This window comes from Podarcis raffonei, chromosome 15, assembly GCF_027172205.1.
Source record: "Podarcis raffonei isolate rPodRaf1 chromosome 15, rPodRaf1.pri, whole genome shotgun sequence".
NCBI classification, from domain to species: domain Eukaryota; kingdom Metazoa; phylum Chordata; class Lepidosauria; order Squamata; family Lacertidae; genus Podarcis; species Podarcis raffonei.
The window spans coordinates 22,665,709-22,692,646 of NC_070616.1; the positions used below are offsets into that span (position 1 = coordinate 22,665,709).

The window sequence follows — 26,938 nt, forward strand, 5'->3', positions numbered from 1 at the left end:
TTGAAGTCAGTCACCTCCTCTTAACAATTCGCCGCCACCGCAATCTGCACTGGGTCGCAGCGCACCTCTCACGGATCTGGGCCTGCTGGAGAAGCTACCTGGTACGTATAGAAAACCAAACCTCAAACGACAAACCAAAACGAATCCCCCCACTTCCAGAAAGTCCTCAATTTGCGTACATGAGGTGGCCGTGAACCCCCTGGAGATGGGGGCGGGCTATTTGGCTTTGGAGTCCACATAGATTTTATCTCCATCCCGAATGCCGTAAGAGTGCAGAGCCCGCGAGTTGTACTTCATCTCTTCGGGGCCGAAAGGAGCTTCGTGGTCAAAGTAAGTGACATGCATGTTGCTGGTCGGGAGCTGGACCAACGCTTTCAATTGTTTCTTTAGTTCTGCTACCGTCTGGTCCAGGCGTATGGTCATCTCCTCCACCTGGTCTCTGAAGTGAACCTCGACTTTGGCGCTGCTCTGGGGCCGCAAGTCCACCACCGCCAGCTTTTCCAACTTACCGTATTTCGTCACTAGCTCGTGATACCTGAGAGAGAAAGAGACGGGCATTACGACCGGTGCCGCAAATCCCAGCACTTGGTGCTCTTGGCTATGCAGTTGCTTTATTAAAATAATTCTTGCATCAAAGCCCTTCAAGGAGGCTAGATGCATAAAACATAAAACAGAAGCTTAAAATTAAAGCAAAAATCACTGGAACAGCAGAGGAACTGATAAAACCAAGTGGAAGAGAAATCCCACTACAGCAGCTAAAACAGCTTCAAATAAATAGCCTTGTTGGGAGAAGAAGAGAAAAATTATTTCTTTGCCGCCAGAAGGGACCAACAGCAAAGAGGATCAAGAAACCTTTAGGAAGGACATTTCAGCACCCCAGAGCCCACTATGGGGGAAAGGTATTAGTCACTGTTCCTCAAATTGTGAGGGGGCCCTTAAACTTCTGAAGATGAACTTAAAGAACAAGAATGTTTGAGTGAGAGGAGATAATCCTTTAGGTACCCTGGATTTACAACATTTTGAATTTTTAAAAGGGTCCAGAATCTGGAACTGGACCCCCCAAACTATGCAGAAACCAATGGACTTGTCACTTCCATGCTCTCGTTTTATGAATTTCCCTGCTACAACTTTTAGGAAGCGTTTCTTGGAAGAAGAAGAAGAAGAAGAAGAAGAAGAAGAAGAAGAAGAAGAAGATGATTATTTATACCCTGCCCATCTGGCTGGGTTTCCCCAGGCACTCTGGGCGGCTTACAGCATATATAAAATACGTAGTAAAACATTAAGCATTAAAAACTTCCTGATATGTTATGATGTGTCATTAAGTAAATTAACTGGAATTCTTGGGACTGACCCATGCAGGGAGAGATTTGTAAGATTCGGGGCAAGCCCAGAGTGGTGATTGTGCACTGCTGAAACTCGCTGTTTTCACTGTTCAGAGAGACTCTCTTATGGTAAGCAAGCTCCTGCTGGCTGCTGCAACAGGTACACAGTCTTGCGGCTCCTGAATTTCCACCTTAGCAGCGCTGCTAGTGACCAAGAGTTCTTTGCCGTACTAGTAGGCAGGCACATAACCTAAGTGAGGATGCAGCAGTGACAGAGCCTCACCTCCTGCTCTCACTGGACATGCAGAGATCAGCCCTTCTCCTCCTAATTCTTTCAAAGTGAAAACGCTACATGGTTTAACGTTGCTTTAGCAGCTGTTAATATTACTTTCCCCTACTTTGCACTCTGATCTAGGCAAATGCCCTGCATTTCATTCCTCCATCAAATATGCCATCAAGGTATCTGTGGCCCCCCCCCCCCAAAAAAAATCAGGAGCGAAGGGGAAAAGACAAGAGCTGTGTCTGCCTGGACAGCCATGAACCTGCTCAGCAAGTTTCGCCATCTTCCCAGAGATGCTCTTTTGTTCTGGGCTGCTGGGTAGAGAGAGAGAGTGATCAGTGTTTCCTCGCTTCTCCCCTCCCATCGCCCTCACTTCAGGTATCTCTCCGATAGGTAATGAGGAGGCAGAGTCTCTTCTGCCGGGGCTGGGAAAGTGGCAAAAAGTCAACCCGAAGCACAAGGTAATTGAAATAACAAAGACAAAGAGCGGCTGAGAGGAGGTAACATTTCAGAGTCTCCAGACGATGCCCGGGACTGAAAGCTCCTTTTGTCTCCTGTCCGGCTCGGGGGCTTAAACGTGATCGCTGCTGTGTCACTGCTCCTGTCAAGAGGATGATGGAGCCTGGCAACGGAAGAGGGAGGCCCCCCAAGGGACTCATGTTAAATGTAGGAATGCTCTCTCAACAGCGAAGCCTCTGTCTGCCCGGAGGATGAGGTAACCGACGCAGTGCGCTATGATTTCCCCAGCATCTTGGACACAAACGGCCTTTATCAGGGCGGAAGGCTCCAGCAGAGGCAGCTGCGCCTGCTCTTGCAAATCGGCAGATAGGAACGGCCCGCATGGGAAACTATTACTTGGCAAAGATGAAGGAAGATATGCGTTTTCGGAAAAGGAGCCGTCGCCTAGGACTGTAGTGGGGAAAGTTAACGGGGAAGGAGCTTCCCAGAGTGCTTTTCAACACTTCAACCTGCACCAAGCACTTTGTAGCGGCTCCCACGGCTTAACACAGTATGGGCCCCCCAAACTGCTTCTGTGGCTATAGTGGTACCTCGGGTTAAGTACTTAACCCGCTGGAGCACGATTTCTGTTCTCATCCTGAAGCAAAGTTCTTAACCCGAGGTACTATTTCTGGGTTAGCAGGGCCTGTAACCTGAAGCGTATGTAACCCGAGGTACCACTGTATATAGCAGGATCTACTAGGGCAGAGGTACATGTGACAGAGCAGTTCTGGACAAAAGCCTGCCTTATACGGAGCGCGGCGAAAGCGCACTTTTGAGAGTCCTTGGAAACAACATCTCAATCAGCAGAGGTGCTGTTCCTATTCTCCCCAGGTCCAAAAACCATATAGGAAAAAAATAAGCAGGCTAAGAAGAAAGCAAAATGAAGCGGAAGAATTGGAAACTTGGGGCTACAGAAGGATTTCCTTCAACTTGGCTCGAAACTACTGAGAGAGGTCATTTCTAAGGCCAGCCTGTATCCCAAAATGAGAAAGATGGCCATTTCCAGCACATTTTGCTTCCCACATTTTCAGCTTGGCTCTCACATGCCTAGCACGTATGCTTTCATATGAAAAGCACATCTGCATAGTGCTGGATCAGCATTTCCTACAAGTCATGGCCCTTAATGAAAAAAAAGCATCCTCATACACAAGTTTCTAGCAATCTTGTTTGCAACCAAAATTCTGAAAACAATGAAGTGTCTTTCATTTTCAAAATGAATAAAAAATGAATTAAAAAATCGAAGCAGCAAACCTACAAACATTTTAAATATTACCAAATGATATAATTAAAATAACTATTTAAAAGGGCCTGTTGAAAGGAGAGCAGTGATGGGGCATTTCAGCACCTCAGCGCTGAAACAGAAAATATTGTTACTATTACTATTTTATTTATTTATATCCTGCTTTCCTCCAGAACCAGGACTCAAGCTGGCTAACAAAAATTCAAACAGACATGGATAAAGCACGTAAGCTAAAAACATGTTCAAAACAATAAAAAACAAATTAAGCTATAATAAAATTAAAACAATGTTAAAAACAAATATATAACATCTAGCAAACAAATCTCATAAAAACAGCATGACACTATTACAAGCTCCTTTCTCTTGCAACCTCCAGCAGATGAGGGCAGGTAGGGAGACACAGCGCAGGGCCCCAGTAGTTCTCCAGGATCAAGTATAGTAAGCCTTCAGCTTATGTGTTTAACTTGTGTGCATTAAGTTGTGCATGCTTGACAAAGTGAATGAATGAATGAATGAATGGGGGTGGGCATCCAGGAAAAATGACTTTAGCATCCCCACCCACCATTGAACCCAATGTGTATTGACTATACACGATTTTTGCTTTAGGGTCAATCCTTGAAGCATAGCCTCCATGTAAGTAGTGGGCTTATGTGGATTCATATCACAGGAGGCAATTCTTCAGAACACTGTTGCTGGCTCAGAAACCAGGTCATTTGGTGGTCTGGAATAAAAAGTCAGTGCCCTGAATTGCTATTTGTTCTTCTGCACTATGGCTGCTATGCTTTACTCCTCAAGCATCAAAGTTCTTGCAAATTCAATAATGTGACTAAAGTGTGTGATTTTTATTTCACTCTATGTCACATGCAGAACTCAACCAAAGTTCTTGCAAATTCAATAATGTGACTAAAGTGTGTGATTTTTTATTTCACTATATGTATGTCACAAGCAGGACTCAACCAATGAATTAAATGTCGTTGTTTTGGGTGTGTAGGTGCAGAGGACTGACACTGCTCATGTAAAGGTCACAGCCCTGGAAGAACTGGAGGGCTAAAGAGATAGAGAGGCTTTTGTTTGTAATATGGGCTGGAGAGGGAGGCCCAGAATGAAATGGGGTGCAGGGTGGGGAAAACGTACACAACCACAGGTTGAACATCGATCATGGGCCAAAGGTCTAGGATGTGGAACCTGAACCCTTGCCACTGGGGAGACCACCCCAGCCATGCGCAGCCTCGTCCATGGATATCCCTGAAATGGCACACTAGCTCTGTGGAGCGGAAAAACAGCTTTCAATGGGCGCACAAGTCTTTTAGAGACCCCACACAGGTGAGGGCATTCGGACAAAAGGGCCATTGAGCACAGAAGGATGGGAGGGGTTGCAGCATTTTTAAAAGGCTATGAACTGGGGAGCAGGTGGGCGGGGGGAGGATCAGAGCTCCCCTTGCTTCCTACGTGAAACCTCTTTGGAAAAGGCAGAAAACAGCTTTCTAGAACGGAAGCAAAAATCGACACACAAAATGACACTGATGCTAGAAAAGTGTTGAAAGACATATTTCTTGACCGTTTGTTGGGTGGGTGAGGGAGGGCAAAACAAAAACATCCTGGGGGGGGGATATCATTTGCTTTGTGGGGTGGTGGGGGAGGAGAATTTATCAAAAAATTTCAGGGTGGAATTGTCACTTCTGAGTGGCCATTTCCTCCCTGTCTTTTCAACATTAAGAAAAGCCATGTGGGGTGATAACTCTCTCCGTAGCTTCCCACAGGCCACACTTCCTAGAATGCCTTGCAACATCACATCACTCCAAAGCATTCTGGGAAGTGGGGTTGGTGGGAAATGTCACAACGCTCCCTCCAGGTCTTCTTTTTTGCCCACACTTTCTGGAGAGTTCCAGCAAGGTAAGCAGCAAACAACTCCTGGGAATTTCAGAGGAATTCCTCCCCGCTCACACAAAGAAAGCAGGAGAAGAATGGGACATACTTTTTGAGAAACGAGGGGAGAGGGGTTTCACTCCAACCTTAAATGGAACACCCAACAGAGGGTCAGATTTGAGCATTTCACAATGCCCCCCACATTCCAGAGAAATGTACGATTGTTAATGCAGAAGCCAAGGAGAAACAGTTGCAATATATTTTGTACAGGGAGCGGCTGTTTTAGCACCATCTGGTATGTGCATGACCGTGCATGCGCATGTTGCGCCGAACCTGAACGTGATCCACAAATGTCACCAAAAGGGGAGGGACGGCAGGTTTGCAGACTTTTTAAACGGTGATTCAAATATACACGATTTCACTTGAACGTAACCCCCAAGTAAACCGGGAGGTGCCTGTATTGTTCTCCAAGCAAGTTATTCATAGGGGTCACACAGACAGACCCTACAGTCTTCCACTCAACAGGGCCTCAAAACATAGTAGGAGATTTTGCCACAGAACCCTCTGCAAGTCAGAGATCTTCCTCAGCCCTTTTCCTCCATCTCTTCTGGCCTGCGTTCCCACCCTCAACCCACTCCTATGGATCTCGAAAGACTTTCCCCTTCCCTTTTACAAGACAGACTGCTCCAGGAAGTGCTGCCCTGTGGACTGCTAGTTACACACCGTGTCATTTTTAATAAAGTTTTTGAAGGATTCCTTTAGACAGGTTAGCACACTCTGGTGCCACTAGAGAAGGCTGCCACCAAGTCCTATCAGCCCCCATGCTGGAGTGGCCTCTCTGCAGCTGGGCCTCTTGCCTTCTCCTCTTAACCCCACATCCTTTTCCAGCAGTCAGGTCAGCCTGCACACCTGACTCTGCCCCAGAGAGAGAGAACAAGGAACCCTTTTCAAAACTGCTCTTGTGCTTGGGAATGCAAAGTGCCAACGAGTAGCCAGGCATTCCAGCTGATGGCTTGGAGCATGGCCAAGTTTTCACTACTTTGCGAAGGAAGGATGAAAATGGCACACAGGCGATGCCATCTAAATACATTCGGTTTGGGCACATACGTCTCTGGAGCTCAAGGGTGCTTAAACACCAGATGGCAAGAGGATTAGCCACTGAGTGCTGGCACCGAACTGACGGACTGGAACCCATTCCCAGAGGATGCTGACTTCTCAGTAGGGGCTCAGCTTAGTGAGGTGGGAGTATTAATCACTTACACAGAACTAACAGCCACATTCTGCCCACATAAAACTGTAAGGTGCCAGGGACACTGACAATATGGTATAAATGATAAACAGGTGAAAATATTCACACTTTGACCATACAATTTAACATTTGTCTAGCATTTTAGATTCAGCAATCCTAACAATACCCTTGAAAAGAAGGTCAGTATTATTATATCTACACTGATGACAGATAGGGAATCTAATGAGCATGTGGCAAAGGTGAGATCTCAGTTTACAGCTCATAGTTTCTAGGAACTATGGCACATACATGACTCAAGGACTTTAAACAAACTCATTTCCTATTCTAAAACTTCTGGGATCAGAAGTTCTCACCTGAAAGGGGCTTCCTCTTGTGGAAAGTCCATGTAGTAACGAATAAAAAACCTCTCAGAGTCCTCTCGCTCTCCTTCCAAAATGACACTCCCATTCAGCTTATTGATAGATGGTAACCTGCCATGTTCAAAAGAGGTGGAAATGTTACCATCTAGAGAAGGGAAAAAAGAATACCCCCCAAATTTAACAGACAACAGCAAAATGATGAGTATTGCGTTCTCAAGGGATTTCCCCAGATAATTGAAAACATGAACTCTTAAAGGAAATGTGTTTTATTATGCAGGTGCCTTGGCGAAGAGAATTTAATCCGAAACCACATGTTACAATTTGAACATAAATGCATATGTGACATGATTTCAAAAGAGTTTTATTTTTAAAAAATACTGGCACTCAAAGTATTGTAAGTTCAGCAAGGCATTTGTTAAGTGTCGCCTCCTGATTGTGCAGAATTCAAACAGAAAGGCAGCCAACCCTCAGGTAAGAACAGGAAGGCAAGTTAGAGACGCAAATGTTTTGGTCATGTCTGATAGCGGTCTACTCCTAAGACTTCCACAAATGAAAAAAGGAAAGGGGGGGGAGATGGGGAATTGCTGAATGTTAGGGAGGTATTTTATGATGCAGTGACTCTCTTCACACATAAAGCTAAGCCAAACTGTGGCTTAGTGTGAATGTGCAGGTGACCAAGCAGAAGATGGTGGCTGCTGTGTTCCTCTGTTGGTCGTCCTCTTCTTGTATTACCCAGGGCTGAGTCATGGTACGTCTTAGTGCATCATTGGAACACAGGCTTGTGCTTCCCAAGCACAACTCAAAGTGGCAATTCTGAGAGATAAGGCCATGAACGTTCTTTCCTACATGAACCTGATCACTTTGTGAGATCTTCAAAAGAGGAGCTCCTTCAAAGAGTTCCACACCTTTGGAAGTTAGGGAGGCAATCAACAACAAGAAGGCCTTCACTGTTGCAGCACCAAGTGGAACAGTGGAATGAATTCCCTCCTGGGACGTGCCCTCTAGGTGCCTAATTTGATGCAGTTATAGAACAATTGAAAGCTGCTTTGATTTACTCAAATTCTTGGAAGAATTTGCCACTAAATGTTGTAATAATGGTGGTTTCTGTTTGAAATTTTGCATTTGGCGAAAGGCAGTTATTTTTTTAAGGTATCGTGTTTTTATATTGTGATTTTATGCTGTAACAGCCCTGAGACCTGTGGGTATGGGGCAGCATACAAATTTAATAAAGTATTATTATTATATTATTATTGTTGTTGTTGTTTTATGATTAGATGAAATACTTAAATCGGAATAATTTTTAAAAAATTGTTTCCATAAGCTACTTCAATAGATAGAAAAGTGGGGCATTTGCCTTTTAAACATGTAAACAAAGCTATATAATTTTAAGTTCCAAGTGCAGAGTTTTAGCCATGAACATGTTTAGCCAAGATGAGATTTTATGCAAAGAACACGTACACTGAAGTTCGTTTCAGCAGCACCTAGCCTATGTTGCTAGCTTGTAGCAAACGTGGGATAATTCTTTCATCAGACTTATTCCCAATAATCCAAACATTCTTAAAAAGAGCACAGCTAGCCACAGGAGTTCAGGAACCTGAATAAGGCTTGTAGATCAACACTGTCCCCCAGAACTGAGGCTGAGTTCGGAACAGAGAACTGCATTTATGGGAAAAGACCTGCTGAGTGCTTGAAAATAATTAGCACTCAAGAAAGCTCCTTTTGACAAGTGAGAACACTACAAGGCATGTTGATGGATGGGGACTCCCCCTCAAAAGATGTTGATGAGTAAGGATTCTATTGCCCAATCCGCAACCAAGCCAGGACAACTTCCTTCCTCTGGTACTCAGCAATGCACTTAACCAAAACTGAGGTAACAGCTTCGACTCAGAAAGCTTACTGTTGGTCTGATTTCCCCATAGTTCCTTCAGTTTGGATGCAAGGATGGTATTTTGGCATGTTTGGAAGCAAGGTGGCAGCTCCTCACAATATGTGGAATAATTTAACACCCACAAGAGAATATTATTTCCTGCTTCTATCTTCCCCCCAGGAGTAAAGAGTTCAGAGCTCATACGACTCAACTGTTGTCAACTCCACATACAGGCCGTTTCCCACAGCTACTCCACACTCTACCTGCTCAAAAATCTGAGCCATTCATGCTTGCTTTATTCATTCATTAATTTTGTATCTGGCCCTTCCTCCCAATGGAGCCCAGGGAGGCATCAAAAGTTTTAAAGGCCACACTATTTTGGCTGCATTAACTCAGAGTCAACCAAGAACAACAACAAAAAACATCTGCAGACCTGGCTATTACCAGCTTCCTGCGCTCCTCGTTGGTGTATGGCTGAAGGAGAGGAATGCCCAGTAACCTCACTTCCTCGAGCTTGGGGAAAGAATTGAGTTTGTCGATGTCTCCCCAGCATTGCAGACCTGCTTTAAAGAAAGGGAGTGTTCAGGGAAGGAAGGCGTCAGAAAGGAGCAAATCAAAGTAACTGGGTGTTCTTGTGTCTGTGCATAAAATTGACTGGAGAAAACAAGGAGACGTTGACATTCCACCAGTACATGTGCAATCAGAATTATAAATTACTCTCAAGCCTAGTCTATGGATGCAGTCAAATCAGGTAATACAATGGATTGGACCACTTCCATTTTTGGGTGGACGTGGCAGAACATTTTTTGAATGTTCACCCATGTAAACGTATCTCAGTCTGATGTGATGAAGACTGTTCTATCTTCTCAGGATTCTAGTGTTCCATGACTGCCTCAGTTTGCCAAATGCATGGACCTGGCCTGTCACAGAGGCAAACCAAGACATGCTAGTGAATCAAGCAGAAAATCCCTTTGGTGTCCAACTCACCCTCTCATACACACACAAGCAGTAAAAATATAAGAAGAAGCTAAACTAGGTACAGGGAACCTGTTGCCTTTCAGATGCTGCACAACTACAACTCCCAAAATCCCTTGGCCAATGGCCATGCTTGCTGGGGCTGATGGGAATTGTGGTTCAGCGACCTCTGGAGTGCCCCACTCCTGACCCATAGGGCTTGAGGAATGGAAAAAATGAATTTGAATTCTAATGAGATGTGCCATCCTCATTTTTCTAAAAAACTTGTATCTCCCAATACCCTCTCCCATCACTCCTTGTCCATGATCACAAAAAAACAATCAAGAGCCAGTCAACTAGGCTAATACATCAGTGGTAAACAAGATAGTATTTCACAGTACAGTAACTTCATGCTTTAGGAAACTGCACGGGCAGATGGTGAAGAACACTGGTCGACAGAGAAATAAGTGATGAGGTGTAGTTTAGGAGTCAGCAATAAAACCAAAATAAAATTTAAATGTGGGCACAGACCAAGGCTTCCTTCCTTCTCATTACCATATTAACAAGATCATGTTGATAGAGGCAGCACATTTAATTGCAAGATTTGAAGTGTGTGTGGATGTTAGAAAGATTTATAGCAAGTCTTAAATCTGGATCCAGAAGGGGATGCCTCACTGGGGACCTCACCTGACTTGTGCAGACTGATGGATCGCAAGTGTGGAAACAGCCTTGCCAGAGAATCTTCTGAGTCTTCAATGGCTGTCAGGTAGTTATTGGCCAGAACCAGCGTGTCCAGTGATGGAAACATTATCCCCAACTTTCGGATTTCAGTCCAGTCTTTGAGATTATTGTCAGTTATGTGGAGCAGCTTGAGAGAGTGGCAACAAACTGGAGAACAAGACACTGTTTTATAGTCGTTAAGGCACAGGAAGAGTTCCTCCAAGCTGCAAGAAGAAAAAATTAAATATTATATGCTCAAGGCTTCTAGTGAAATAGAAATAAGTTATAGACATGCAGCAAAATGAAGTGGCAAGGTCGCTTTCCTGAACTGTCATGTGTTAGGCTGAAGGTAGGAAAACTGGGAGTAAAACAAAACAAGCCTTGCAACGCAGAAAGTTTGCACATCAGGAATGTCAGCCTAATCTCCCCACACACTACCCCAGACTCTCTCACTTCAGTGTGTTGAAATGCCCTGCTACCAAGGAAAAACAAGCAGTAATGAATAAAAAAAAGGGACACAGGTGGCGCTGTGGGTTAAACCACAGAGCCTAGGGCTTGCCGATCAGAAGGTTGGCGGTTTGAATCCCTGCGACGGGGTGAGCTCCTGTTGCCCGGTCCCTGCTCCTGCCAACCTAGCAGTTTGAAAGCACATCAAAGTGCAAGTAGATAAATAGGTATCGCTCGGGCGGGAAGGTAAACGGCATTTCCATGCACTGCTCTGGTTCACCAGAAGCGGCTTAGTCATGCTGGCCACATGACCCGGAAGCTGTACGTCGGCTCCCTCAGCCAATAAAGCAAGACGAGCGCCACAACCCCAGAGTCGGCCACGACTGGACCTAATGGTCAGGGGTCCCTTTACCTTTACTAATGAATAAAAAACAACCCTGCACCCACCACAATCAACAGGCTGGGGGCATGTATAGGGAAGAATGACGCAGAGTTGGAGCCCATCCAGAACGTTGCAACCTGACATCTAGATTTTTAAGAAAAATTTTTGCAAGGAGGTCTTTAACCAGAAGCTGTCAGCCAGCCACTCCTTCAAAGGCCGGCATCTTCATTATCAAGTTCTTGATAATGGTCTTGGTCTTGGTAATTGAACAGCATCTCAGAAGAAAATAATATATTTACGGTGGACCACCATCATTTGCAAATCAAGATTGGGGGGCAAGGCTTTGCAGCGGTGCACTTGGCAGTTCAGAGTTAGTGCGATATTGGAAATAACATTATCTTTATGTGGCACAAATCCTTTGAAATACAGCAGAATGAGGTTGTGGACTGTTCAGGTGATATAGCTGGAGCGCTTCAGACTATAGGCAGAGCACAAGTACTTCTGAATGCTCACCACCACATAAAAATAAAATCCCTCAAAGGAGAAAGGTAGCACAGCAGAGAAAAAAGTTCTAGTCCAGAACTTTGCCTATGCCGAAGTGCTACTTGCAGGGAATTTGGTGCATTCATATACATAGACTCCTACCTGCACTTCAGAGTGGTTCAACCCACTCTACCACCTTATTACATGGCACTGTGTAGAACAGCCCTACGTAGGGAGCAGAGAAGAAGACTTTCTTCTATATTAGGAAGTCCTGGTTCAACTCTTCGCCTCTACACGAGCTTGCAAATTAACCACCTCTTTTGTCTAAGGTTAACACAGCTCAGCATCCTGGTCTACCTTACAGAGTTACTGTAGGGATTAATGCAGCTGAAGCTCTCTGAAATATCTAAAATATGGTATACATGCAAACTATTTATCATAAATGCAACAGGCTGCTAACAATGACAGGCTTCGGAACAGCCACTCGCCCGATTGATAGCAACAGGTTGCAATCAACTCAAGCTGGCATGACTAACACAGCTACATGGGGGCAAGAGGACTAGTACAACTTTTTAAGCTACTAGGTTAGTTATGTCCATTAACTTCAATGGGTCTACTCTAAGTAGGACTAGCAACCCTATAGCTGTTTTCCTAAATGAATTTCACAGCTGCAACAAGCTTTGAACTGGGGTCTTCTGATCCAATGCACAAACTTCTGTTACTTGCTGTTTGATACGCCAATCTGTCCGTAAAGGGCACCTGCCCTTGCTGCTCCAGGCTTACTCTGGCAATTCTTGCAGTATTGTATGGACCGTTTCCCAGGATGCTTTGCTGTTGTTGAGCACAAGTTTCCGAATGCCGGCAAAAGACCCAGCACACGTCCTCTCTAAGACCGACAGATTCAGAGGGTTGGAGCTCAGGTTCAGAAACTCCAGGTGGGGGACATTTGACACAATTTTACTGACCTGAGCGGAGAAAGAAGAAAAAAAAAGGAGAAAGAAAAACATATCAGGCGGTAATCAAATCTCAAATTTTCTGTCCATGGGGGCTGGGATAAGGACAGGTCAGGATGGGACCCAAACTCCCAGTACGGCTCACTGACTCAAAGAATGATACGAATTCTAACAGCATTCAAGATAGTTATCCGTAATTCATACCGCTGCTATTCGCTGATCTAGATTGATTGGCTAATTGCTTGTTCACCTCAATGCCTCATTTAATTACACTCTTTTTTTAAAAAAAAAAAAACTGTAATAAGGGGAAAAACCAGATCTCTGGCAGGCTTCATAAAATCTACTTGAATGGCAGGTAAAGGAGGAACAAAATGCCTCTCAAGAGCCAACACTGGTCAAAAGGGCTATTTTACCAAGGGTTACTCATCGTTTCTGCTATCTTGCATGCACTGAATTCCATTTCCAGGAAAGAATTTTTATTCCAGAGATTCTGAGTTTTCATTCAGCCCCACTCCACAAAGCAAATTCCTAGCTCTCTTAGAGCTTCAGTTTGAAAAAAATCAAGCAGTTCTGTGGTCAGAAGGCTGCAGCCTTCAGGGAATGGACCATCTCATATTGTCTCTGGCTTTGCATCCCTACCTTGAGTTGAGGCTACAAACTTCCTTACCTACTTCACTCTCTCTTGCAACCAAAAGCAACCTCATTTAACAAAATAGGCTACAAAGAGATGTGGTACGAAACTGAACGAATTGTCATTAGTAGTACTGGCTCAAAGAATAGGAAACGAACCTCAAGTCTACAACCAGGCAAGTTTTCGTGGTAGGTGGGCCCTGATACGATAAAGCAACTTGGGCATCAATGACAAAGGCTATGTAGTCAGCATTGTTTTAGAACCAACAGAGAACCGGGGTGTTTATTTCAAGTGGAATGTACGCACAGCTCAGTGGCAAAGCAGCTGATCTGCACATGGAACAGTCATGGAATAACAAAACTGTAGAGTGGGAAGGGACCCCAAGGGTCATCAAGTCCAACCCCCTGCAATGCAGAAATCTCAGTCCAAGATTCAATTGCTGGCATTGCTGGTTAGAAGACTTTTGGCTTGCCAGACTTGGAGAGGTCCCTTGAAAGGCCCCTGCCAGTCCTAAGTTTCAGGCCCTGAAGGGCTGTGACCCCTAAGGTCTGCCAACATATAGCATGAATGGCAGCAAATGACCCACCTCCTCACATATACACATTCCCCCAAATGCCTTATGTGAGCACATGTACCACAGCCTCTGGTCTCCAGGATTAGAATATGCACACAGTCTGGCAGATGTGAAGACAGTGGCAGTGAGCCACTTCCGTCATGTCTGTCTTTGCCTTCCCACACCTCCTGTGTCGTCTGATAAGAGCTCTTGACGATCATGCTCTGAACCATGGGAGAGGGTACCTTGGTGCACGGCTTGTGGCTTCCCAGGGATACCTGGCTGACCACTGTGGGAAGTGACGTAGGATGCTGGGCTTGTTCCAGGGCTGCTCTTACGTTCTTACAAGACAAGTCGAGTTTTCGGACCTGACAAATTAAGGTTTGCACAAACCATAGTTTGCTTACAAGCCCAGCCCCCACACCACAATTTGATTCCTTTTTTGCATAAAAACGTAATTTGTCAGCTCCAGATAAAATGGTAAACTGCACCATTTCCTCTCTTGTATCTGAGGGAAGGGGGAAGATGGAGCACATGAGCCTGGGATCTCAGGCCTTTATGTGCTGATGTTTGAATGCAATCTTTGTTGCTCTCACTGCAACAAACTAACATGGCCATTCCGCTGGACCTTCATGACTACGAGACTGGCATACTACTGACTGGAGCACATTCAGAACTCCACGTAGGTCCAAGTAGGCATGATTCAAATTTCTCAAGGGTCGGGGGTGGGGTGGGGAAAGACAGCGACAATTAAGGGCTTTCAGAAGGTTGGATAGGAGGGTGCAGCAATGTTAGCTTCCAACCCCTCTGGCGCACTGGTCCAAGTATACTGCCAGTAAGGAATTCATGAAGTTGACTGACCTCTTTGAAACCATCTTTCCATATGCTGGTAACAGCCAGGTGTGTTTCACAAGCCAGATGGAACCCCAGAGAAATTGAGCAGGTACCAAGTTAGAGGGCAACTATCCCCAAATAAGGGATGCGGGTGGCGCTGTGGGTTAAACCAGAGCCTAGGACTTGCCGATCAGAAGGTCGGCGGTTCAAATCCCCGCGACGGGGTGAGCTCCTGCTGCTTGGTCCCTGCTCCTGCCAACCTAGCAGTTCGAAAGCACATCAAAGTGCAAGTAGATAAATAGGTACCACTCCAGTGGGAAGGTAAATGGCGTTTCTGTGCACTGCTCTGGTTCGCCAGAAGCGGCTTAGTCATGCTGGCCACATGACCCGGAAGCTGTACGCCGGCTCCCTAAGCCAATAAAGTGAGATGAGCGCCGCAACCCCAGAGTCAGCCACGACTGGACCTAATGGTTAGGGGACCCTTTACCTTTTTATCTCCCATATGGTAGGTGAAACTGTGGCAACTTAGCAGGAGCCACACAGGGCAGTAGATTGGTGTTGGGTGCCCTAAAGAGACTCATGAGCTGAGAGATGGAACTTAAGAGTAGGCCTTACTGATTCAGGAAGAGGAAGCTCATGCTCCAGGGAAGTTGGGAGAAGGAATGGAAGGCGGGAGAAGTTCAAAAGCCTCCCAGATTAACAAGCTTTGGGTCCATCACAATAAAGCTGAGCTGGCATTTCCAAATGTGAGTTAGAATCCACCTGGAGCAGCCAAATCTGCCTGCAGCAAAAGCAGCTGTCCGTGTAACTGTTCAAACAATCTCCTCTACCTCATGCCAGTCTTCTAGTTTATTGTCAGACAGATCCAGTTCGGACACATGAGCACAGAAGGCAGCGATCTCATTCTCATCCCCTGCACAGGTTATTCCACAGCTGTTCAACACCAGCACACTTGGGAGGTTGAGACGATCTGGAAAGGAAGGAATGACAGCGCATTAATTTGTGGGGTGGTCTAATTTCAGCAGATGAAAAGAATCGCCTGTACAAGCTGGGAGAAACCAAGTCAGATCACACAATAACTGGTGAAAAAAACTGCTCAATGAAGAAATGGGCAATGCATCACATTCATAAGCAATTTTGCCTCAACAAGCTGGTTTATGTCAACTATATGTGATAATTCACTTGCTATAAAGATTCAGGCCTTCAGGTGCTTTTCTTCCCTGCAGACATTTTATAGACAGCCATAGGTAAAAATAACACTGAGACTGTCCCAAAGTCACTTAGTTCACTGGCCTTCAAAAAAAGATGGCTGATGACCCAAAACTGGGTTCTGCTCAAAGCTAAGCTGCTCATACTGGTGGAACCATTTCTAAGTTCTGGAATGAGGAGGACGAGAGAGAGGGGAGGGGGGAAAGACAGATGTAGCCAATAACTACAGTTAAGAATTAAGTGGGTTGCATATGTAGGTTGAGATTAACAGTGGTCACCAGACATGAAAAAGTTGAAGACCACTACTTTATTCAGGATGTCCCCATGTCAAGGACTGCAAAATCACATCTGGTTCAGCACCTGGAATTCCCAGTAAGGGTACACCAAAAATTCATCCTGATTGCCATTCATACGTGTATATGGGTCAGTTATTTTTGTTATCAAGGGCTGCTTTCATGATGCTTTATTGACATGCCATGAATTGCCTCAGCTGTCACTTGGTGGAAGGAAGATGTCTTAAAATAAAATAAAAAACAAACCAAATCTGTGGTTGCTATCTAGGGCAGAGTGGACCCATTGAAACCAATGAGTTTTAGTCATGCCTGACTTCAATTCCTTGAAGTGGAATGCTCTCCCCAGGGAAGTTCGCCTGGCACCTTCATTTATGCACCTTTAAGCGCCAGGCAAAAACATTCCTTTTTAACCAGGCCTTTGGTTGATTTGATTGACATCCTATGCCTTTTTACAGTGTGTTGGGGTGTGTGTGTCTTGTATTTTGATTATGTATTTTGTGGTTTTATATTCTGATATTATTCTGTGAACCACCCTGAGACCTGCGGGTATAGGGCGGTATATAAATTCAATAAATAATAATAATAATAATAACAAAATAATTGATTTCAATAGTTCTCTGAGTAAGACTGAGTCGGATGCCACTCTGTAAGTAGGCATTTTCTTATGAGGCTTATTTGTTTGAATCGTCCAAATTTCTTTTCATGTGCTTTCAATTCTGCTGTTCTCCTGTTTTTAGCTTGTGCTTCTGTTTTAATGATATATTGTTGTCCTGTTTTTCAGACCGTAACCACTTAACGATATTTTTGAAATACTAAGCAGTATATAAATGCTTTTAAATAAATAAATAAATTTTGATTTTGGTGCAAAATCATGACATGTGTACTTCTGAAGACTGCGTGTAACAGTCCCAAACCTGAGACAACCTGATCACATACCCCAGCTCAGGATCCAGCTTTTTCGACATGATGAGTTCATCATGAGCCCAATATGCGCAAAAACTATATTATGCAACCAGGTGGTTATTCTGAACAGGATCCCAAACCCCATTTAAGATATCAGAGACAGTGAATTATGACAACCACTGAAGAGGGGAAATCAGCAAGAACATTCAAAAAGACTGTTTGCTGAATACGCTTGATGGCAACATCAAAGATGGAATCATGTAGTAAGCTCTTACCTCTCTGTATGTTAAAGTGCTTCTATGTGAACAACAACATAATGGGTAAGAATGTGAACAAAGCTAGTGTAAGATCCACTGTGCATTTTGGGAGCTGCTGAGCAGAGGGGAGGGGGAGGTTTGATGGCTGCACCTCAAATAAGAGACGGGCAATCTGCTGCAACATATACAGTATTATTTCAGCATGTTAGAAGACGGAATAGGTTCGTGGATAAGGTGACCTTTTTATCATTTCTAGGCCTACAAATGAAGACTTTAGAGGACTAGCCTGGAAGTTTTTGTTAAGGTGACTCCATTGTGGTTCATTTTGAGTGACATATGGTGCATTCTGTCCTTGACTGACTCAACTTAATTCTGCTCTTTTCTGTCAAACTCAGTTACCATCATTTCCACCCAAATAATTTCCTCGTTCTTCTCCCTTTGGGGATGGTTGCGATACAAATCAACCTGACAGCACTTTAAAATTACGCTGCATGGTGTGTGTGTGTGTGTGTGTGTGTGTGTGTGTGTGTGGTGGGGAGGGGAGTTTGCATTATGGAAAGAAAACTAGATCTAGGTTTAGCCACTCCCCGCATTCATATAATTGGAGGAAAGATTGAATAAGGAACCCCATCTCAAACAACTTTTCAACCATGTCCCTTGGAATGTCAGACAAGAGAAACACACTCCGACATAAGTCAAGATGCAGCCAGAAATTGTACCTTTCATAGGTGAGCCCTGAGGTGTAGCTGGGACATGAACGCCCATTCCAGGACCACGACGGTACGGGAAATTTTCGGGGCTGTATTTCTCACAGAGAACTTGCATGAAACTTCTCCCACTGGGCAGATCCATGGTCCCTTCCTGAAACTCTAGAGTTCGGGGGTGGGAGACACACAAACAAAACCAAATCACACTTTGCAGCAGCGAATATCCGGGTCCATTCTCCTACTTAAGTGAGACCAACTGGAAAAACACAAGTAAGCAGCCGTTCTGTCTGTTTGGGATTGGCTGTCAGGAATTCCCCAAGCTGCGTACTGTAAGAAATAAAGGAAATGTGAGATATAAATGACAAGGGGCCATGGGTGCACAAACACATGTGTGCTGGCAAGTGTCTCCCTCACCTCTGGGAAGCACTTGGGAGGCGTTCCAAGCAGTTCAAGAATGCAACAGACAGATACACTCAAGCCCTCCTTCAAAGTCTGGAGCTGGCTGAGAGATGTCCTCTTAAGATTATGCTGCACTCCAGAGGTGTCCTGAAACTCTGTATGATGCTAGATATAAGACTCTGTTTGCCGCCGCACTGGAGGAAAGGAAGGATCCTGGAAACCACAGGTCTGGCTAATCAAAGATCTATTGGCCCCTGCCTGTGAGCCAAACAAACCCATTCAACAAAGGTTATCAACTCACTCACTGCTGTACGTTCCCATCAGCCTCGCTCAGGGATGAAACCTAGGAAGCTCCTTTTTACCTGGTTAGGCTACTTGCCCACCTAGGCAGAGAATGTTTACATGACGTGCTACCTGATCCCTTTGGGGTTCGTGTGCATATTTTAAAATTTGACAATTATGAACCACAGTAGTCAAAAGACACATAAATGAGTACACCTTAGGACTAACCAAGCAGAATACATTTACAGTCCACTATAAGCCTATTTCAAGGGGTTACTTACCGGTCTCAGCATCAGCTCTCCCTAAATTAACAGATGCAACTCTCAGCAGATGGCATTCAGGAGAACCCACTCCATGTTTTCAGAGGAGAAACATCACATGTCCATGTATTTCACTGCATAGGGGTTTTTTTGGGGGGGGGAGGGTGAAAGGTGGATGAGAAAAGGAAGACTGTAAGCAACATTATTTGCTTTGAGGAAAAACTGAACAATTTGATTCTCTCTTCTAAAAGAACAGGACTGTATCCAATGTTCTCTGCCTGCCAGCACAAGGGCCCTTAAGCAAGAGGAATCCAATGCAAGAATTACAGATTGCACAACATTCCTCTGGCACAAAACCTTTCACCACTGATGACAAATATACTGCTAAGTGACTTTAAAATAGCACTGCATTGGATACAACCCATAATAGCAGCCTTTCTGGATCAAACTAAGGTTCAATTGATCTAGGTTTCTGTTTTCAAAAGAAGCCAGCCATACACTTCTTGGAAGCAGTGTTAGAACCTTAAGATATATAATCTAGGCCTGACAGATCAAAAGTCATATTTTGCAATAGGACTTTTTGGTTCCTGAAATTCATTCTGATTGTGTGGATAAAATATAACAGGTAGAATTCTGCAGGATGTGCTGCTAGTGTGTGTGAAAACAGTCAAGATCCAAGGATCCCCAGGCATGCGTCTTCAGATGGTGGAGATGTCAGGAGCCATCCTCGTCCCCAGGCATCTTCACTTGGTTGCAAGTGGCCATAGTAAGGTGCAAAATACACCTGGTGAATTTTGAACACTGTTTGGAAGAAGCAATGGGCACTAGCTTAAGTGAAATTCATGGAAGATGAGAGTGTCACCAGTATTGTGCTGCAGGGGCCATCAGCAAGAAAATGGCCTTCAAGCCATGTCTGTTGACTTCCTGGATGCATCTGGTTAGCCAACGTGGAAAACAGGATGCTGGACTACATGAACTTTTGGCCTGACCCAGCAGGACTCTTAAGCAGAGAACACTACTATGCAATCACTGTCAAGTGTTGGTTTAGCCTGCTTTCCTGTTAAAGGCCTCATTTCCTTACCAATGATGTAGCCTCAGTAAGGATTCTTTGGTGCTTATATTTGATAGCCCCAAATTAGGTAGTTCTTCCAGCAGAATGGTAGATAGGTCATATCCCAATCGCATCTTTTCTGGTATAAAAAAATATTAGCAGCAGCCTACCACACACTATGATCACTGCAGATGGTGACAGCAGTCACGAAATTAAAAGACGCCTGCTCCTTGGGAGAAAGGCGATGGCAAACCTAGACAGCATCTTAAAAAGCAGAGACATCACCTTACCAACAAAGGTCCGTATAGTTAAAGCCATGGTTTTCCCAGTAGTGATGTATGGAAGTGAGAGCTGGACCACCAAGAAGGCTGATCGCCAAAGAATTGATGCTTTTGAATTATGGTACTGGAGGAGACTCTTGAGAGTCCCATGGACTGCAAGAAGATGAAACCTATCCATTCTGAAGGAAATCAGCCCTGAGTGCTCACTGGAAGGGCAGATCCTGAAGCTGAGGCTCCAATACTTTGGCCACCTCATGAGAAGAGAGGACTCCCTGGAAAAGACCCTGATGCTGGGAAAGATGGAGGGCACAAGGAGAAGGGGACGACAGAGGACGAGATGGCTGGACAGTGTTCTCGAAGCTACAAATATGAGTCTGACCAAACTGCAGGAGGCAGTGGAAGACAGGAGTGCCTGGCGTGCTCTGGTCCATGGGGTCACGAAGAGTTGGACACGACTAAACAACCACCACAACCACACACTATGGGACGTTTGTGGCGCTGTGGGTTAAACTACAGAGCCTAGGACTTGCCGATAAGAAGGTCGGCAGTTCGAATCCCCGCGACAGGGTGAGCTCCCGTTGCTCAGACCCAGCTCCTGCCAACCTAGCAGTTCGAAAGCACGTCAAAGTGCAAGTAGATAAATAGGTACGGCTCGGGCGGGAAGGTAAAGGCGTTTCCATGCGCTGCTCTGGTTCGCCAGAAGCGGCTTAGTCATGCCGGCCACATGACCTGGAAGCTGTATGCCGGCTCCCTCGGCCAATAAAGCGAGATGAGCGCTGCAACCCCAGAGTCGGCCATGACTGGACCTAATGGACAGGGGTCCCTTTACCTTTACCACACACTACAACATCAAACAAAATGTTCTTGAAACTCAAACATTTCTCCTCTAAGAAGCTAGTATTCTACATACACACAGGAATTTACTACAGCCTGTTTTAGTGAAAAGAGCACAGAAATAAAAATCAAGAAACTTTATGGAGGAATTATTAAAAGTGAAAGGGTTCTATAGGTCGAACACCAACTGCCGCTTCTGAGATTTAGAAAGGTATATTGTACTGATCATCAGGCTTACTGGAGTAATTTTATGACAAAACTCAAGTGACAATAAATCCATACATGGGAGCTGAGTAACCTTTTATCTGAGTGTACTTTTCCCCCTGAAAAGAAGCAAACTTAAAGCCACTTGCACTCTGAGAAGCAGAAATTATTAAAGAGGCAGGCCGCAGCTTTAAAGATGGAGAATGCAAATGAAAAAGTCAACCAGAAGCAAATTATTTCTTCAGTTTTTCTGAAGGACACTATAACACTACTGAGGAGATTTTCCTGGTATTAGAAACCCACGTTCCTCTTTCCCAGGAGTTGGGATTCAACTGGGGGGAAAAAATGTCCTCAATCAAAAGCTCTAAACTACAAGAAAAAGACATGACCTTGACTTAATGAAGCTGAGCTATTACTCCCAATAAGTGGATTCTTCAGAAAATCTTCCATTATGACTTATCTATACAAGTACAAATATACCAAAAGGTTTATCATATTGCTAGAGTATATACCATGAACAGAAGTACCTTATTGCATTATTTAGCTACAATACACCTTCCAAGGTAAACCTATCCTGCACTCAGCTCTCACCTGTGGCTCCTAGAAGCTGTGAACATGTTTCAGCAGCCACCCTCTGGGAATGGCTTTGACTGGCTGGCTAAACCAGGTGAGAGTAGCCAATGGGTCTCAAACCCTTGGTGAGTTAGGAACTTTCCCTGCACGCAAAGACAAGCTCTGGTGGACTGAGCAGACAAGATCAATAATCTCTTCACCACCAATAAAGAAGGCAGTTTTTGCACATGCTGTAGAGGGCACTGAGGAGAAGATAGGGCTTATCAACCTTAGAAGGTAGTCGGAAAACTCTGATCCTAAACCTACATTGCTTTGCACGACATCTTCAGAAGAAAAAGGAGTAAACCCTACACGAATCCAGAGCAGAGTCCCTAAGCCAGTTGGATGGTGTGTTGTACGCTGCCTTCCAACAACTCCTGCAGCCAAGCTGGTGCCAAATGCATTGCTCTGCTTTCCTTGGAACTTTTTTGTGAAGCTTAGTAACTGAAATGGAGGCTGGTATTGACTATTTAACAGAGGAAGCTGCTAGCTGTGCAAAAAAAGTTATTTTCAGTATTGCTACTTATAATTCCTTTTCATCAGAAGTTTCCATAAAACAAGTCATATGTTAGAATAGGCAATGCTGGGCTAGATAGACATATGGTGCCATTCAACCATCTTAGGGATTTCACTCTGGATTTGTGTCGGGTTTATACCTTAAGTCTTTTCATCTCCCAAATACATCCCGCAAGGCAGCAGAGGTTTAGGATCAGAGTCTTCCTTCTCCTACATGGGCTACTTACTCAGGTGGACGAACCCCATCCGCTCCTCACTTTCCTCTACAGCACATGCAGAAACTGCCTTCTGGATCAATGGACCCACTCTTGGTCTCATTCACTCAAACCGCCATGAAGGGGGAAGTCCCTAACTCACCAAGGGTTTGAAACCCATTGGCTACCCTCACCTGGTTTAGCCAGCCAGTCAAAGCCATTTCCCGGGGTGTGGCTGCTGAAACATGATGACAGCTTCTAGGAGCCACAGGTGAGAGCTGAGTGCAGAGTAGGGACCAAAGGTAGACAAACTAACCCAGGAGGAACACAATGTGTCCTCCACTGGTGGTACTGCCCCTACCCTAACACCCAGATACTATGAAAAAGCAGTAAAGAGCCCAGGGTTAGAAACAGAATGCTTGACTAGGAAGGTGGACCGTGGACTGATGCAGCTGGGAAAACTTTTATGTTCCTTTTTCTTGAAGAGAAAGGTGCAGACTTCCTGATAGCACATCTCATATTTAGAAGTAATATACCAATAATCTCCTGTTTTAAATTACTGTTTCAGTAAATTCCATTACAGCTGAAGCATACTCCTAAAAGCTGGATATTAACTAAACATGCACCATTTGTTTGCTCTGTTATTCCAATGGATAATGACAGCCATATGACTACTAGAAATGCAGAAACACATATTTAAATGATTAATACCTAAAGCACCACGGTCCTTCTAATTTGCTAGTTATGCATTAAGGTTTAAGAACTAATACTAAAAAACAAAACAAAAAACCAACTTCACACTTAGAAGAGTTTTTTCAGATCAGCCAAGGACATGCAACGTGTGTCCTTGAATGAGTCGCCATTTTTAAATTTAAAGTCTATGCTGTGCAAAGAGCAGGCATATCAGCCTGTAATCTGAAATGGCTTTTGTGAGTCAATAGATCAACAATAAGTAATCTCCAGCCCTCTCCAAACCTCAAAATTGACAAAACTAATGAATATTAGAGGGTTTTTGCCTTAGAAAAACCCTAGCATAATCAAGCTATGCCAGTGCCAGAAGCGTCAAGTTTAGGTCTTCCCCCAATTAATCAGAGAATCAAAGAACTGTAGAATTGGAAGGGACCCCAAGGGTTATCTAGACCAAGCCCTTGCCATGCAGGAGTCTCAACTAAAGCATCCATGACAGATGGCTATTCAACCTCTGCTTACCATAACCACCTACTGGGCGCAATGGTGTGTGCAAATGGGAGAGAGGAATTGCCTTCTTTCTCAAAAGGCAAATGTGTTCTTTTTGGGTACACGTATTGTAAAATGCAAGTTGTGACTATCTCAAGCTAAACATCAGCAGTAACTTTCTGAAAGTAAGAGCTGCTCGACAGTGAAACAGACTACCTCAGGATGTGGTGGACTCTCTGTCCTAGGAGGTTTTTAAGCAGTGGTTAGATGGCCATCTGTTATGCATGCTCTAGTTGAGATTCCTGTACTGCAAGGGTTTGGACCAGATGGCACTCTGGGTCCCTTCCAACTCTACAATTCAAACAGAAGCAATTTTTGCCAGTGGAAGTTTGCCCCACCAGCCTCAGCACTGTGCCATCATCAGCTCGCTCTGACCCACCCTGCTTTTTCTGTCACTGTGGTCCTCAGCTGCCCTGATCCTATAGCCTTACAACTTGTGCAAACCCACATCGCTTTCTTCTTGTTGTTTTACTGCAGCAGGTTTGTCCCTAATGACATCTAGTCACCCTAGCCACCCAACCGTTCCTGCTCTTAAAATCCAAGGGGCGCTGCTGGATCTGGCTAAATGTCCGCCTAGTTCCAATATCCTGTTTCTGAAAGCAACCAGTCAGGTACCATCTTACTTAAATACTGTATGTTGTTCCAGCGTTTTGTTCCAACCAGCCTGATCATTCCAGGAAGGCAGCACCGCCACCCTCACGCTTCTCGTTTGACTCCTATATCTAAGTACTTCAGAGGAAGATTACCTCTAACTATTTCTAATTATTTATATCAGGCAACACGCAACCCCCCCCCCGGCTGCTTAACAACAGTTGGCACGCCAAATGCCCCGGGGGAGGAGGGACTCCAAAGCAAGGGACAAAGGTGACCGCCCCCCCCCACCCCACAATGCTTAGAGGTAGACTGCCTCTGAACATGGAGGCTCCTCGCACCTCAGCACCTCTTCCATTCAGGTTTTTAACCCCTGCCTCTCCGTGTCGGGCCTTCCTGCCTGCCCTGACGGGAAGCTGGTAGGGGTGGGGGTGACATTCTCCAACACCCCCCCTACCCCACTCCTGACTGAAACCATTGCACCATCCCCCCTCCCCCTCTTCCTCACCGGGACCCCAACCGCTTTTAGGCTACCCGTCCAGCCGCCTCGTCCTGTATTGACCCGGAAACAGCTTTGCTCAGGTTGGAAGAAGCAAAAAAAATAATAATCCAAACATCACGTGACTTCCCCAGCTTCGGGGGTGGGAAGAGAGCAGGTCACGTGAAGCGCAGCTATGGCGAGGCGGAAGAGGCGAGCGGTTACCATGGAGACGGGAGTGGAGGAGAAGGAGGAGCCTCGGTTCCGGCCTGCAGCTGCACGTTTCCCGGCAGGCATCGCGCGCGAAGAGCGGTGTCCTCCTCGCGGCCGCGCACGCGCGCGCCTCCTTTGTCGAGCGGCCCGCCTTGCTTCCCGCCTCTCCGTCCCGACCTTTAGCCGCCACCGTTGGCGCCGAGGGAGCGTCGTCGGGCGGCTACGTAGTTCGAGGACTCCTCTCCCCTGAGGCGGGGAGGCCGGCAGCGGCGGCGTGACGCTTCTCAGCCACATAATTAGGCTTTGTGAAGCTGCTGCCTCAGCCTCAGGTGCGCTGCGGTCGGAGCCTCTCCCAGCTACGCACACGCGCAGGTGTTACAAAGGAGCAGAGCCGTTGGAAGGATATGGGCCAGGAACGGAGCCAGTCGGGCCGCGTCTACACCCTGCACCTAAATCACTTCAAGATACCTCTGCTCTCCATAAGCCGCGCAGAGTAGAACCATAGCGTTGTAGATTTGGAAAGGACCGCAGGGGTCATCTAGCCGAACCCCCTTCCACCCATTGTTATAGGAATTCTAATATATTAAACTACGTGTCTGAAATAGTACAATCCTGAAACCATTTTGACTTTTCCCAAATTGACCTCAAATGTTTCTCTGCAAGGAGGAAGGAAATAGGAAAGGCTCCCCATTGTCTCTTTGCTCACAAATCCTGTCTTAAGGGTGTGTCTGTGTATGAATAAGGTGAGCCTGTGACCTGGATCAGGAACAGTACCATCACAAGAGAGTGGCCAGGACGTCCAGGTAAAAGCAATCAGTGGCCATGATCAGATATCCTGGCAGACAGGTTTTCTGCTGTATACCGCCTTTTCAGTGGTGTATGTGTGATGTTTTGGGGGGTGGTCTTGAGCTACAGGGGAGGCAATTTTCAAATGTCTATATAAGAGCTTGCACACCATTGTTCGAGGTTCCTCTCCCTCCATGAGTGGGGGACCCTGTTACAACAGTTTAATAAAGATCATGCTTACTAGCTGCTTTGCTTCTTAATATTCTCTGGTTGGCCTCCGTTATTTTCTCCTACCGATAGAGAACCTACGTTAGAACTCATGTGGGCTCTTGGATACCCCATAAGGGAAAAAGGAGCAGTTTTTTCTTATAACACCAGGTATCTTTTTGTCCAACATGGGGCTCAAACCCCACATCCCTGGGATTAAGTCTCACGCTCTACCAACTGAGCTAGGCGCGATAAAAGTGCTGGGAACTTAAGACCACGTCTGCACAATCCGTTTTACAGCACTTTAACTGCTCCAAAATGATTCTGAGAACGGTCGTTTGTTAATTCTGCTGAAGCTGGTTAGGAAGACCTCAGTTCACCTCACCTGTTAGCATCCCTGTCTTGGCAGATGATGGAAAAGTGCGCCTTCAGAGGTGAAAAACAGCTGGGAGAGTTGCAGGGTCTGCTCGTGGCTGTAGAGACTGATGTGAGAGAGACATGTTGCAGCGGGGAAGATGAAAGCATCTGGTTATACTGCTGCAGATGTACCATGCCGTTTCTTCTCTCTGTGCTCCTAGCCGTCATTGTCCTCTGGTCACTGCTATGGATTCATGGACCTGATTGCCTGTCTCCAGGCACTGTGGTCGTTTGCAAGGGACTCCCATACAGCAGGGTTGGTATTGCCAAGTCTTCCAGGTTGTGTTTCCAAGCTTCGTAACACAGAGCTAGTCTCCCTGGTGCCTGAAGCCAGCTCCTCGTGGAGCATGTCCTTGGGGATCCTACC

The 26,938-nt window shown here is 45.4% G+C and overlaps 1 protein-coding gene across 6 annotated transcripts; it reads right to left on the reverse strand.

Annotated features, from left to right (window-relative positions):
- On the reverse strand, nucleotides 1-25,267 carry TBCEL (tubulin folding cofactor E like). 6 transcript variants are annotated; one of them, XM_053367784.1, is made up of 10 exons: nucleotides 24,979-25,128; nucleotides 18,973-19,085; nucleotides 18,425-18,603; nucleotides 18,023-18,172; nucleotides 15,472-15,611; nucleotides 12,454-12,635; nucleotides 10,326-10,582; nucleotides 9,118-9,244; nucleotides 6,812-6,928; nucleotides 1-535 (listed from the first exon to the last, which is right to left on the reverse strand). In XM_053367784.1, exons 4-10 carry the CDS (start codon nucleotides 18,153-18,155, stop codon nucleotides 217-219), a joined length of 1,275 nt encoding a protein of 424 aa, XP_053223759.1. In that variant the 5' UTR covers nucleotides 18,156-18,172; nucleotides 18,425-18,603; nucleotides 18,973-19,085; nucleotides 24,979-25,128; the 3' UTR covers nucleotides 1-216. The 6 variants fall into 6 exon arrangements, with proteins under 6 accessions (XP_053223759.1, XP_053223755.1, XP_053223756.1 ...); XM_053367780.1 differs by lacking the exons at nucleotides 18,425-18,603; nucleotides 24,979-25,128 and adding an exon at nucleotides 25,174-25,267; XM_053367781.1 differs by lacking the exon at nucleotides 18,425-18,603 and having other exon boundaries at nucleotides 25,005-25,127.
- Nucleotides 25,268-26,938: the final 1,671 nt, after the last annotated feature.

Bases quoted from the DNA above. Each gene is read 5' to 3' on its own strand.
- TBCEL (XM_053367780.1), bottom strand. From the start codon at position 18,155: ATGGATCTGCCCAGTGGGAGAAGTTTCATGCAAGTTCTCTGTGAGAAA. The intron at 12,636-15,471 runs GTAGAGGAGATT...TTCTCCGCTCAG, and splicing joins AACTAGAAGACTGGCATGAG to GTCAGTAAAATTGTGTCAAA. The intron at 10,583-12,453 runs GTAAGCCTGGAG...TTCTTCTTGCAG, and splicing joins ATACTGCAAGAATTGCCAGA to CTTGGAGGAACTCTTCCTGT.